The 13,601-nt window shown below is 39.4% G+C and overlaps 3 protein-coding genes across 3 annotated transcripts in view; 1 reads left to right on the forward strand and 2 right to left on the reverse strand.

Annotated features, from left to right (window-relative positions):
- The window catches only part of LOC106949571 (ninjurin-1), an 8,816-nt gene extending 3,342 nt beyond the window's left edge, over positions 1 to 5,474 (reverse strand). Inside the window, exons 1-3 of the mRNA XM_015035917.1 lie at positions 4,963 to 5,474; positions 2,417 to 2,642; positions 72 to 207 (exon numbers count right to left, since the gene is read on the reverse strand). Of these exons, the coding sequence (XP_014891403.1) occupies positions 72 to 207; positions 2,417 to 2,642; positions 4,963 to 5,007 (407 nt within the window). The 5' untranslated portion in view covers positions 5,008 to 5,474. The remainder of the gene's footprint in view (positions 1 to 71; positions 208 to 2,416; positions 2,643 to 4,962) is intronic.
- Positions 5,475 to 6,489: 1,015 nt separating this feature from the next.
- On the forward strand, positions 6,490 to 7,273 carry LOC106949573 (39S ribosomal protein L49, mitochondrial-like). Its single transcript, XM_015035920.1, has one exon. The coding sequence runs from the start codon at positions 6,567 to 6,569 to the stop codon at positions 7,110 to 7,112; it is 546 nt and encodes a 181-aa protein (XP_014891406.1). The 5' UTR covers positions 6,490 to 6,566; the 3' UTR covers positions 7,113 to 7,273.
- Positions 7,274 to 7,582: 309 nt separating this feature from the next.
- On the reverse strand, positions 7,583 to 11,609 carry haus7 (HAUS augmin-like complex, subunit 7). The gene is made up of 9 exons (XM_015035918.1): positions 11,520 to 11,609; positions 10,686 to 10,801; positions 10,524 to 10,594; positions 10,365 to 10,429; positions 10,107 to 10,288; positions 9,533 to 9,641; positions 8,499 to 8,711; positions 8,027 to 8,138; positions 7,583 to 7,919 (listed from the first exon to the last, which is right to left on the reverse strand). The coding sequence occupies exons 1-9, from the start codon at positions 11,574 to 11,576 to the stop codon at positions 7,858 to 7,860; spliced, it is 987 nt and encodes a 328-aa protein (XP_014891404.1). The 5' UTR covers positions 11,577 to 11,609; the 3' UTR covers positions 7,583 to 7,857.
- Between the last annotated feature and the right edge of the window lie 1,992 nt (positions 11,610 to 13,601).

A 13,601-nucleotide genomic window follows, 5' to 3' on the forward strand; every position in this document is an offset into this window, starting at 1 on the left:
TGTGTGTGTATGTGTGGTGTGTCTGCGTGTGTCCGTGTGTGTGTGTGTGTGGTGTGTTGCTGAGGCCCCACCTCATCGAATGGCTCTGGAACCCGAGCGCAGTGATGAAGATGTTGATGAGAACCGTGAAGAAGACGAACACCGTGGCTACGTTGTTCATCGTGTCCAGCTTGGTTCGTTTCCGTTCATCATTCAGATCATACTTCACTGCTGGCACGAAACAAAACTACGTGAGCTTCATCAAACTTTAACGAAGGGCAGAAGAGATGGAGAACTACAGAGTCTGGCACAGAATCTGAGACATTTTAAACTCGTGTGATGTTGCGACTGAAGGGTAGCAGCTTTATCTGAAAAAACTGTGGAAAGCCTGAGACATCTCTGTCGCCCCCTGGTGGCTGTTCAGTAGTGAGCGCTACATCTGTGGACCGACAGAACATGAGCTCCAAAATATAATCAAACCTGAGTCTAACATTTTAAAAAAAATATCTAATTTTTACCTTTTTTTCTTTTCTTAATGTTTAAATAATCAAAATGTAGATTTTCAAACAACCGACTTGTTAAATAATAAGTAAATAACATTTTAATTTATTACTGTATTTTAACAAAATATTTGTGAGCTAACATACAACACATTAAAACAGAAAGAAAGCTTGGTTTCTTTATCAAATTACTGGAATATTAAGGTCATTGCAGACAAAAAAAAAATTGAATACATTTTTGCCAAAAAACTCAAAAATGTTTAACTTCATCTCAGAGATTTCCGAGAAAAAAAACAAGGAAATTTTCTGATTTCCAAAAGTGAGAAATTTGTGTAAAAAAGGCAATAATTTTAATTTTTTATTTTTTTTTTTTAGAAATATACTCCACCTACAATGGCCCTGACACACTGTCATAAATAACCAATCCTATTCATGATACAGAGGAAGTGAGGTTTTAAAGAATTACCTCATCAGTCAGTCAAGTTTATTTGTATAGCACGTATTTGCAATAAGGCAGCTCAACGTTCCTTACATCATAAAACACAAAACTGATGTTATTTTACATCTTGATTTTTATACCATCCTCCCTGACAGACAGACCGGTGTGCAAACTGGCAGATCTGGGAATCCCCTCTTCCACCTGTCCTGAGTTAAGGACTTCCTGATGGATCACAAACAAAGAGTCTGCATGGGGCCCCATACTCAGCTGTGTGCTGAGCCCTCTGCTCTTCACTCTGAACACACATGATTGTGTTTCAGTCCATCAAAGTACCATTCTTGTTAAATTTGCAGACTGCACATCTGTAGTGGGTCTTGATCTTCGGGGAGAATGAATCTTTCTACAGGAATGAGGTGGAGTGACTCACAAAGTGGTGCACAGACAACAATTTAATCCTAAACACAGCCAAGACCAAGGAGATCATAGCGGATTTTAGCAGTAAAGGAGAAATTCAACCAATATACATCTGTGGATACCGGGTGTATCCACAGATACACCCGGTATCTGTGGATACTCCCAGGAAACTGAAGTTTGACATCAGTTTCCTGGGAGATCATAACCTGACCTGGGACGTAAACACAGCAGAACTGGCAAAGAAAGCCCAGCAGAGACTCTATTTTCTGAGAAATTATATTTCTCAAAAACTGCTGGTGTCCTTCTATCGATGCTCTATTAAAAGCATCATCTGCTGTTGTCTCTGTGGTTCTCCAGCTGCACAGCAGCACAGAGGAAAACTCGCCAGAGACTCATACAATCAGCCCAGAGGACCATCAGCTGCTCTCTGCCTTCTCTTGAAGATCTCCAGATCCCACTGCCTCAGGAAACCGGGAACGTTTTAAAATACTCCTCTCACCCTGATCATGATTTCCTCCAACTGCTGCCATCTGGCTGCAGAAACAGGAGCATTAAAGCAACGACAACCAGGCTGAAGAGCAGTTTATACCCAGTAGCCATATGGGGGTTAAATGGCTCCTAGTTCTATTTATCACCCAATTTCATTATAGGCAAAGTAATTTTATTACATGGTTCCCATAATGGTAATAAAGATTATTGATTATTAATAAATGCATAAAGTGAGAAGAATAAAGATAATGGATTCATTTCATATGAAAAAGAAAACTGTCCAAAGTGTTGTTGGATGTTTCAGCTCGATGTTTTCACCCAGCGCTTCCAACAGTTCAGTCTCTTTGAGACAGACAAAGCTATATTTTTATGTAGTTTTTTATATCTGAATTAAAATCAGATATGGATGCAGACATGCAGCATGTGAACCACAGTGTTGAGGACTGATCTACGCGGTGCCCCAGGAAACAGATGATTTTTAGCCCCGATGTTGAAAGCCACACTCTCTACAGTCAGAAATGTGCATTGACAGAACTAACTTACTGCTATAAGAACAACGATGGTGGTGAAAAAGGAAAGCATGGGAATCACTTGCCAATAAATACGAGCAGCAGTCCCACTACCACCTGCAGCGCGATGGACAGAGTGAGCAGAACGATGAGAGGGATGTAGAAGCGATACTCTGGGCCCACATACAGGATGGTCTTCAGCTGGGAGGAGTTGGCCATCAGCAAAGCAACATCCAGCATACTCTGAGCTGCACTCTTCTTAGTGGCATAGTGGTTCATGTCAAAGGAGGAAAGTCTTTTACCAGTCTGACCCTGAAAGGTAAAGAAAACATTCACTCTCAACAACATGTCACAGGATAAGAAGATTTAGAGATCTTCTTTCTGGTTCTCTATGTTTTTTTTTTTTTTTCCAAACACTGTCATGTTTTCCTGTGTTATGGGTCTCTGTATTTGGGTGTGGCAGCATGAAGAATGTGTCATGGCGCTGCGACAGGTGATGACTCACCTGAGCCAGAGGAACAGGCCAGTCCCAGCATGTGCTGCGTTCTCTGTCGACATTTAAACCTGCCATGTTTCATGAACTAGGTCATGCATGTCCTGTCAGACGCTCCCATTTTATGTGCTTCCTCTACCTCCACTGCTCTGAGTTAAACTGATTGGCTTCCATAAAACAAGTTAGAAACTGAGTTAAATATTATTTTATTCATTCAATTCAAAGTTTAAGCTATTATGAACTTTACTTATATTTGAAAGCTTTATTAAGCTTTCCTTATGAAAGTTCTGCCTGTCATCAAGTGTTTTCCTTCAGATTTTAATGATGGTAGTTATCGAAATATTGATTAAAAAGACCCACAACAATCTGGACAAATCACGTCTGCAGAATTACAGGCTAATTTCTCCAGCCTAAATTTAAAAAAAAAGTTTCAACAGTTAAATAGTTTCTTAACAATGATCAACCACTTTGACATCTTTCTGTCTGATTTCCGTGGTAACCACAGCACTGAGACTGTGTTCCACAGCATAAGACACAGTTGACCAGGACTTATTACTGAAACGATTGGAGAGCTGGGTCAGATCCTCTGGTACTGGACTGGGTCCAGAAGCTTCATTCAGTTTAATCTAGAACAAACTTTCACAAACTGCAAAAATGCTGAAACACTATAAGTCAAGACTAAAACCGCATTTGTCGAGAGTTGACTTTGATTATTAATAACTGTAACACTGATTAATTCTAGTCTGAACTGTAATGTTTCTTTTTTGTTTTGTTTGGTAATTGTTTCATGTTTCCATCACTCAAAGTAAACTGAACTGCCTTGTTGATTAAATTTGCAATACAAATTTCTTTGCTCTGTAAAAACAAAGAAATCAAAAATATTCCAAAGTGGTCTCCCTTTTAAAAGCCACTTTTGAATATTTTTGGATACATCTTTCACGATTTTCATATTATAGATTTCCATTTAAGCTCAATGTATGAAGAACTAAAGAATAACATGCAGTCATTAATTTAACTTAGCTGATATTATTGAAAAGTAATTTTATTTCAATAGCTCAATTCACTAAACATAAACACATTTTATGGACTATGACTGATGTCTTAAAGACTATTCCTGTTAATCATAATTTTGTTCTTGCAGCTGTAAAGAAAATGCGACGTTTAAGATGTGAGTATTACATCACACAAATAAAACATTTCAATAAAGAAATGAGGGATTAATGAAAAACAAAGCTTATTATTCCCAAAGGTAAACATGATCTTATGAACATAATCTGGAGCTGAAAGACAAATATCCCCTGAAGACAAATAGAAAATCTGTTGTAGTCCCACGAGTTAGTAAAAATAATTAAATTCTGAATGTAAAGAGTACATTTTACATTTAGGACATCTGGTCAGCACAGCTGTCTGCCTTGAATACTTTAAATACTTTTGGACCATCTTCCTGCTTCACCTTTCTCTGATGGAAACTTACAATCCAAGCACAATGACAGGGTGAAGGCATGCAGCTCTGCCCAGTCATTCACATGGGTGGATGATACGTCACACTTGGGTGCAACTCTCACTGCAAAACTTTCATTCACCTCAACACAATGCTTACAAGTGCCATGGTAAACACCACAGTTAGGAACAGATGTGTTGTTTTTGCTGTAAAGATTCTTTGAGATATGATTCACATCTGGGAGTAAAGACCCATTCTAAAACATTTAAGATCTTTTTTGAAAACAGAGCTGTGGACTTTCTGGATTTGCTGCAGTAAAAGTGAATATAGGAGTTGTAACACGGGTTTGGTCAAATTCCAACCCCCCTTTCTTGGAGACCAAGCTGGTGTGAGTCTTTTCAGTCAATGGGAACGATGTGGTCCATTAACAAAGAGCAGAAATTCAGATATTTACAGCTTAACCGCCAAATTTCTTAAAGCCTATTGTGATTGTATTTGTGCTGTTGAATTTGTCTGTAGTATATATTCAGTAGTCAAACTACTGAAAATATCATTTATTTAAATATGTATCTGGGTTTTCCATTGACAATCTCCTCAGTGTTTTGTTTCACATAAACTTATTTTGTTCACAGAAGTAAAGTTATATTAGCTTCGATCCTGAATTATGTAGTGAGACTGGGATGTAAAAGCACACTTACCTCAAAGTCCCCCATTGTATTTAGAGCCACCTCCTCTCTCTTCATCCCGTGGTCTGAGGATCAGCTTTGCTCTCCGATGTCTCTCTGTCCGGCCTCAGACAGCCCTGCTGTAGCTGAGGAGCTATGGAAACCTGAGGGTGTTGATAAAACCCAACAGGTCTGGCGACTCCACCTGTGTTTCAGCAACATTTCCATGCTCCTCCCACCAACTTTTTACCTCCAGAATCATCTTCCTGTTTTTCTCTCTCCCTTACCTTTGCAAACACTGGATCAATTAGCACTATACGTGAAGTAGAGTCACTTAAAATGTCACTGAAAGCATTTAAAACATTACCAATCGTGTTAAAGGCTGAGATAGAACCATAATTTCTGCCACTCTGGACAGAAAAGTGCATGGCGCTGTACTTCATTTAAAACAGGAGTGGAAAATAACTAGCTACTCTCATTACTGTAATGTTGGCATGTTGGCACTTTAAGTTTACCAAAATTGAACTTTTACTTCTTGAGTTTGTTTTAAGAATTTTACTGAGCTACATTTGAAGTCATTTGATTTTACTGTGTGAACATAAAAATAAAATAAGATTTTAAAATAATCTTTTAAAACAGCATTGATTTTGCCACTGGGTCGGTAATCAGAATCAAAGTTGTTTCATCAGTTGGAAGACAGAGGAGCTGGAGAAACAAGCTTAGTTCAAGTTAAGAAAATCTACAGCTGTTCTTCAGGAATCAGTTTAACTACAAGTACGATAACGGCTACAGTTTTATAACACAGAGCAAACTTAGTTTGGTTTATGTTCAATATTGTGAGCATGTAAACATTCTGAATAATATTTTGGGGTTAGGGTCCGAATTTTGTGTCCCATCCAAGCAAATGTAAGCTGGTATGACAATGAAAACCCTTGAGTCCTTCAATAACAAATATAAATATTGTCAGTTTTACCTGGTGCTTCTTATTCTAATTTGTATTAGCTAAAGCTGAAAACAGGATCGCATGCTTAGTTTGGGGTCAGTTGTTTCACATCATTTGATAGGAGGGATGGGTAAAGTATTGAACAATGGATGGGATGAAGATCAGAACTGGCAGGTTCAGAGGAAGAGGAGAACCAGACAGAAGTTTCATAAATGTAGTCAAGGATTCAGAGATGATCAGCTGCAGCGAATCTTAAAGACAGCAACTGACTGAATGTATGTCCCTTTAAAATGGCACACAACACCTCCCAAACATCCATGAAGTAATATTATAACATGTTTTATTTTGTGTTTATTTATTATTATTATTATTATTACTATTATTATAAAAAGTGCTCCTTAAATTAAAATAATATAAACACACGTGGGATCAAATATTTAATTATTTTATCTTGATGAAGATTGAGATTGTTGAGATTCCAAAAGAGAAAAATGTTCCCCTGTCCTTCCATGTTCAATGTTTAGTAGTCTTCCAACATACGGGTTACATTCAGCACAACTCAATATAGAAAAAGAGGATATTTCTTGATTTAAAAAACAAAAACAAAACATAGCTACAGGTCAGAACACTGAGGTCTAAAGAGGACTCCAGTCCAGTAGGTGGCGGTAATTGACCTGTTTTGTTTCCAGCAGCCATGAAACGAATCAGTTCCTGCAGCATGTACAAGATGTCGGTTCGCCTGCTGACCCTCAGGGCGCTGAGAGGAGCTCCAGGTCTCTGCCGCCGGACTCCGGCCGTCACCGGCGGATTCCGGGCGGCTTACTCCGCCGCTACACGGGACCAAAGATCCGTTATAACGGAGTCCACGGACGAGTACAAGTTCGTGGAACGACTCATACCGCCAACACGGATCCCCGACCCGCCTAAACACGTCGGAGTCGCTCCGTCGGGCTGGATCCCCCCGGCTGAGTCTCCGCCGCCTCTGCCCTACATGATCCGCCGCTCCCGCATGCACAACATCCCCGTCTACAGCGACCTGACCCACGGGAACCGCAGGTTGACGCTGGTACGGAAGGTGGAGGGGGACATTTGGGCTTTGGAGAAGGACGTGAGGGAGTACCTGAGGCAGGTGACCGGGAAGGAGTTACCCACACAGGTGAATGAGGTGACGATGACTCTGAAGGTGAAAGGTCACTTTGAGCAGGAGCTGAAGGACTGGCTGGCCAGCAAAGGCTTCTGATCGAGGAAGAGGAGGATGCAGCTGAAGGACAACTTCATCAGTTATCTTTAAAGGACTGCTGTCAGCTTCCGGTCTATCAGAAGACTCTTCCTGTCAACAAACACGTTTAATTCTATTCTGTTAAACCTTTAAAGCGAGATTAAAGAGAAAAGCATCACGAACTGTGTTGTGTTCATTGCAGCAGGCAAACATGAATGACTTGGATTTTTCTTTTCATGGAACGACTTCAGATTTTTCTTTTTCTGGTTGACATGTGAATATCTTTAAGGTCAATACCAGGATTACATTCCGGAGAAAATATGAGACAGGATTGCACCGATTGCAGTTTTCTAGCCGATCACTGATCTTTAAAAATCCATGGTTTCACAGCGAAGCATTTCAAATACTGGATAAAACAGCAGTTTTTCAAACTATACATCTTTTTTTTTTTTTGGCTCACAATTATTTTAATAAAAATAAATCTGCAGGAGTTACAATTTAAGCATCAAATCTTTATTTTTTACATGGTGATATACAATTATTTACAAGATGCAGAGTCCTGGGTGCCTCAGGATGTTTGTTAAATTGTGAGCTCTAAAAGTTGAATTGAGGTGACGGTGAAAAGCAGCACATAATTCATAATGATGTCAACTTTTTAAAATCTTCACCAGTATGGTCATCTTCCCCACACTGCACAGCTTCAGACTGAGCAGCTGATCCTGATCAGGGTTTCAGGATCTGTTCCATCTCAGAGCTGTGATGACGGTCAGGTGTGGCGCTGTGAGGCGATGTTCTCAACCCGCTGGCTGAGCTCCTCCAGTTGATCCGCTGAGGAACACAACGGTGGATATTAAACCAGGACCAGCAAACTGCAGCCATTAATAATCACATTAATCTTTATTGGCCTGTTTGATGCAACACAGCAGTCGACATACGGAGTGTGTGTTTCTCTCCTCTGCTCCAGTAGCGAGGTTGTGTTTGTAGACCTTTCACCTCCTCACTCACACACCCCGAAGCTTCACATATTTCCTTCTGCATTTCCAGCTCCTGGATAATAATAACAGAGATGAGAACAGATTATGGTTGGATTTTCCTCATAGTTCTTATAATGTTGGGTCTTTTCTGATTAATTTAAAGGGGCAGTATTATATGTTTTACAGACATTTAGTGACATTTTATAGCACAATCAAGTAACTATGTTACCTTCAGTTGTTAAAAATATGACTTCAAAGAAATCTGACTTCATAATTTAACACCTTGAAAATGGGCTTCTGTCCGTTTAAAAACTGCTTTCTGAAACTCTGTCTTCAGGAAGTCATCACAACATGTCACCTCCATTAAGCCTTTAACAACATTTTTGCAAGCATTGTGCTGAAATTGTGCAGTGATATAAGAAGTGTTTATTACCGTGTTGCAGGCCAGCAGCTGCTGCTGGACCCTCTGGAAGAGGTCGGTCTCTGCGCTGAAGTTCGGTGGTTCTCTGCTGCAGTAGACCCTCAGGTCTGTTTCATACAGATGACTGAAGGTCATCATCTGCTGCTGGAGGTCGCCTGCTGCTAAGCGCAGCGAGCTCGGTGAGAGAGCAGCTGGGTTCTCCTCAGCGCTGTTCAGGAAGTCACACTGAGAACGACAACAACAGGCCGAGATGAAAGTCAGAACCGCTGGCTGCTCATAGGTCGTTTTAGGAATTCATGCACAACCACCCAGTTGTAACTGGCTATTACTGCAGACTGTAACCAGTTCATATTTAAAGCTATACTGGTGCGTCACTTTCTTTGCTGCAGTAATAAGTCATTAATACTTCAAACCGAGAAACATTAATTCTACATGAATGTGTCACAAGATTTGTCAAAATAAAGGAAATCAGAGCTTATGATCCAAAGATTACAGTCTGACTGGAACTTTAAGGTGGATGTTGCTAAATGTGGTGAGAACAGTAAAGTTCATGCTTCAAACAAACTAAGCTGTCAGGATGCAGCAAACTACGACATTTTTTAGTGGTGCACCAATTGCAGTTTTCTTGCCGATCATCAATCTTAAAAATAAAACTGATCTGCTGATTTTGTTTTTGGCCGATATCATGGTTTTTTGTCTGAAAAGTCTCTAAATGTTAAGTTTACAACAGTGGGGTGACTGTTAACAGCTCACATTTCTGTTGCTCTGTTTCCCATCCAGAGAAAAGGGGAACAGTGGCTGATTTTCAGACCTCTGGGGGGGTGAATAAGATCAGATTCACATTTAAGCAGCAGCTGATCATCCAAAATTAAGGAAATGGGAGCCCATTTATCAGCCCGCCAATTTATCGGTGCATCCCTATATTTTTAAAGCATTTATTTCCACAATCCTCCCTCTAGTTGATCTATTAAACTAAAACTGATTTAGTTTCATTTCTGTGCATTTTCTCTCTCATCCAGCCAGAGTTCTCCTGCAGGTTGTCTTACCTTGGACTGCAGCTGCTCCAGTTGTGTCTGAGTGGACTGCAGAAGGTCAAAAACATCTGGAAACTCTTCTCCTGGCTTAAGAGCCGACTCTGGGACTTCGTACAGAGCTCTGTGGGGATCAGGAGTCAGAGGAAGGAAAAGAGCTGCTGTCACTGGAATAAACTGCAGTTTGTTAAATCGCTTTTATTCTGATATCTGTCTTGGTTTAACCAATGACTCAATGCAATCTGCTGGGCTTCCTTAGAAAGAAACTTTTTAAACTTCTTTGAATAACAAACTGAGCTTCCTGTACCGTTTGATTTCTACAATTAATTGGAATATATGTGTGATTGAAATAAGATTTTTGTTGTTAAGTGCCTTGAGACGACATTTGTTGAATGGCACAATAGAAATAAATTCAAGTCAACTTTAACTAGTTTGAAAATGACCTTGTAAGCCTCTACAAGCTGTTGTCAGGTCTTCATTTCACACCAGCTCTGCATTTATTAACAGGGATGGAACCAAACTGCTGCTTTGCTTTGATCTGATCTAATTGTGCAGCAACAAAAAGCTCCAGACATCAGATCAGACGTACTCGACATGAGCAGGCCAGGGATCCAGCGCCGGCTGGAGCATCTGTCTGAGGTGAGGCAGATTCTCTGCAGCAAAAACCTCACACAGCAGCGCCTCTGCATCAGTTCTGTGGCCAGAAGAACCAGAAACAAGAGACAACAGTTGCTCCAGGAAGCCAAGCTGTCGCTGAGGGCTGGCTTTACCCTGGAAGGACAGCAGCCGTGTATATGAGAGAGAAGTTAACTCATAACATGTTGACTTTCATTAAACCTCGACTCACCTTGATTAGATCCAGGTCGTCTGCTTTGCACAGCATCAGTTCCTGACTCATCGCAGCTATTTCTGCTTCCACATAATAAACAGCAACAACAATGTGTTTAGATTAGTCTGAAACATTTTATTTTAATGGAGTCATTTTCAATCCGAAGGCCACACTCACTTTTCTCTAAGTCGTCAGGATCCTTGGACTCTGCAGACATTGCTTCAGAAGTTCCAAACTTGGGGTTGATTCTGAAAAGTGAAATTATGATGAGGGATCACTGTGCATTTGTTAAAGCCAATCAATTTTCCGACGACTCATTGAGGAGTAAGGTGCTTGTACCTGCGGCAGATCCATGTCAGGATGTCTGTGCGGAGCGCTGAGGGGCAGCACAGCAGCTCCAGCATGCTCTCCTCCTCCTGCAGGTACAGGTCCTGCACCAAGGGACACGACAAAGCCTCCAAAACAAAACATGTTCACAAATAAGTTCTCTATATACACCAAAGAGGGTGTATGGTGAGTTTCACTTCTAAATGGATTGAATAATAATAGCAAATTGTGGATAGAATCATGCATAAACAACCCTGTGACTTAATATTAGTTGAAATATTCATGATTACTTAAGGTTTATCTTCTTTAATCGTGAATTATGTTCAGAATATTTCTGGGCTATATTATCTGCATTAGTGGTGTTTCCATGAGAGCCAAAAATATTCTTACCTATTATCTACATATACAATATTTGTATTAAACAAGAACAATCGTCTCTTTTCTGGAGACAAAACACATTTATTACATTCCCCGATAGTTCTATTGGTTTTTATAAGGGGGTTGTGAACGCCAGATTACTGCCCAATGTTAAAATTAAAGTGCTACTTAAACAAGTCACTGAACAACAAAGCGTGTCTTTCAGGACAAAAATGAGTAGAATCCTTGAACTAACATTAAAACTTTAAGAATATTTTCAGATTTTAAACGACGTTTCAAGTTTCTACAAACATTAATCTCCTCTCACAGTTAAACATGATTCACATACAAATGAATAGGAAAAACGGGATGGTCAAAAACTATTATGTAAGTATTCAAAGACGAAACAACGCAGCGAAGAAGCCAGTTTAACAAATTATCATAACAAACAATGATCAACAAGGGCTAACGGAAATTAACTTTATTTACCTGAAGTGAGTCATAAACACGGCAAGCAAACTGCTTCTCTGTCAAACCACCCGCCATTTTCCTCTTCTTGTATTTAATGGCGGGTGACGTCAAACATTCCAACATTTAGATGTTTTATCGCCATCTACTGTGCTGGAGTGTGGATCTGATTATTTTTTTATTTTCTACCTAAACTAAATTCAGATTTATGATCCGGTTTCCTTTAAAAAATTTAGAAATGATTATTTATTTTGTCATGTTTAAGTAATACCTTAATACCACACTCACACATATGAGTTTAAGTGACGTCCCATTACTGATCCATGGGGTTCAATATGAAGTTGGTCCAGCCTTTGCATTAGAACAGCTAACTCTTCTGGGAATGTTGTCCACAATGTTTAGGTGCGTTTATGGGGATTTTTGACCATTCTTCCTGAAGCGCGTTTGTAAGGTCGCAAATGCACTTCATGGCTGAGTTGCTGTCATTCCAAAACACTTCCATTTTCTTATAATACATCTGACAGTTGTCAGTGTTTCACAACTGGATTTGTTACACAGGTGGTATCCTATCACAGTTCCTCGCTGGAATTCACTGAGCTCCTGAGAGCGACCCATTCTTTCATAAATGTTTGTAAAATCAGTCTGCATGCTTAGATGCTTAATTTTATACACGTGTGGCCGTTGACGTGATTGGAATGCCTGAGTTTGATCATTTGGATGGGTGAGGAAATACTGTTGACAATTTAGTGTATAAATACATATGTAGTTAAAACATATTTCAAAGAAAAACACATTTATTTAAGAAAAGTAACTTTATAGCTTAAACCTTTCAAGATGAACTCCAGTGAAGTCGCAAAATTCCAAGTAAATCTGCTTGTTATTTCTCATAAAACATGCTAGAAATAATCATTGGAGCTGAAAAGCAGGAGTGCAGGTTTTTAAGAAGGAGGTCCTTTCTTAAAACATAACATTGCAGAAGTTTTTAAATTGCAGTGGCCTGCAAAAGTATTCATATCCCTGGAACCTTTCCGTTATTTCTCACATTTACAACCACAAACATAAAATATATTTTATTGAAATTTAATGTGAAAGATCTACACAAAGTTGTATACAATTGGGACGTGGAAAGAAAATTATACATGATTCAAAAAAAAAAATTTCAAAACCAAAAGTAAAGTGAAAAAGTATTCAGTCCCTTCTACTCTCAGTGCAATTAGTTGCCTTCAAAAGTTACCTGATGACTGCTAATGAGTAAATAGAATCCACCTGTATGTAAAATAATCTCAGTACAAATGCAGTTGCCTCAGCGGTTGATTAATGTGATCTCAAAACTGGTAGATAAAAGCACTGATGAGGTTCAGAGCACTCAGGTTTCTTACAAAACTGCATAAAATGACTAAGTTTGATTTGACATGATTTGTTGTACATCACCTATCTCCATTCTGGGTTAAAGTCACAGAAACTTCAGATATTTCACTCAATTTAAATCTTCCTTACTGCACAGTCTGGGCTTTCTTCCCTTCACTTTGATTGTCTCTGGTAGAATTTCAACTGGACCAATTAGAGAACAGAAAGAGAAGATACGAACAACAATGCTGATTTTCGGCGCTGTTTTAGAATTGCAGTCTGCCCCTCGTTTTAGCAATTTGCAGCGGAGGAAGTGAACAAAACTGTTCAGTCTGTGTTGGTCACACTTCCAAGAATTGAATTAACATTAACAGCCTCCTCGTTCAGTTTGGCACTTCTCTCTTTTCAGTGATGGATGTTGTTTTTTTACAGTGTAGAATAATTTCTAGTAAACTTCTTAGCATCAAACTGGTGCAAATGTTAGTGATTAAGTAAAATTGAAAACTTCAACAGAGTCCACGTTTCCAGGAAACAATCATTTCTCAACAGCCAGGAGCCCAGACCTTCTGGAAGAAGCAAAGTGTAGAACTGTAGCTGCTTTTTCTGATCACTGTAAAAACAAAGGCTCATCATCCAGCTTGCTTCTTCCAATATTTCGTATCAGTAATCAGTCATTTTCATCCAGGTGTTTAGCTTGGGGTTTCTTGCACTGTACAGAGAATATTTAAAAACGCAACGAACTGATTAGATATTTAC

This window comes from Poecilia latipinna, unplaced genomic scaffold, assembly GCF_001443285.1.
Source record: "Poecilia latipinna isolate Pla-1442-1.1 unplaced genomic scaffold, P_latipinna-1.0 Scaffold351, whole genome shotgun sequence".
NCBI lineage: Eukaryota > Metazoa > Chordata > Actinopteri > Cyprinodontiformes > Poeciliidae > Poecilia > Poecilia latipinna.

Excerpts from the sequence above, each read along its gene's own strand:
- haus7 (XM_015035918.1), bottom strand. The coding sequence starts at position 11,576 with ATGGCGGGTGGTTTGACAGAGAAGCAGTTTGCTTGCCGTGTTTATGAC. Across the intron at positions 10,802-11,519 it reads GTGTTTATGACTCACTTCAG|GCTTTGTCGTGTCCCTTGGT; the intron begins GTAAATAAAGTT and ends TTTGTTTTGGAG. Across the intron at positions 8,139-8,498 it reads AGCTGCTGGCCTGCAACACG|GAGCTGGAAATGCAGAAGGA; the intron begins GTAATAAACACT and ends ATTATTATCCAG.
- LOC106949573 (XM_015035920.1), top strand. The coding sequence starts at position 6,567 with ATGAAACGAATCAGTTCCTGCAGCATGTACAAGATGTCGGTTCGCCTG.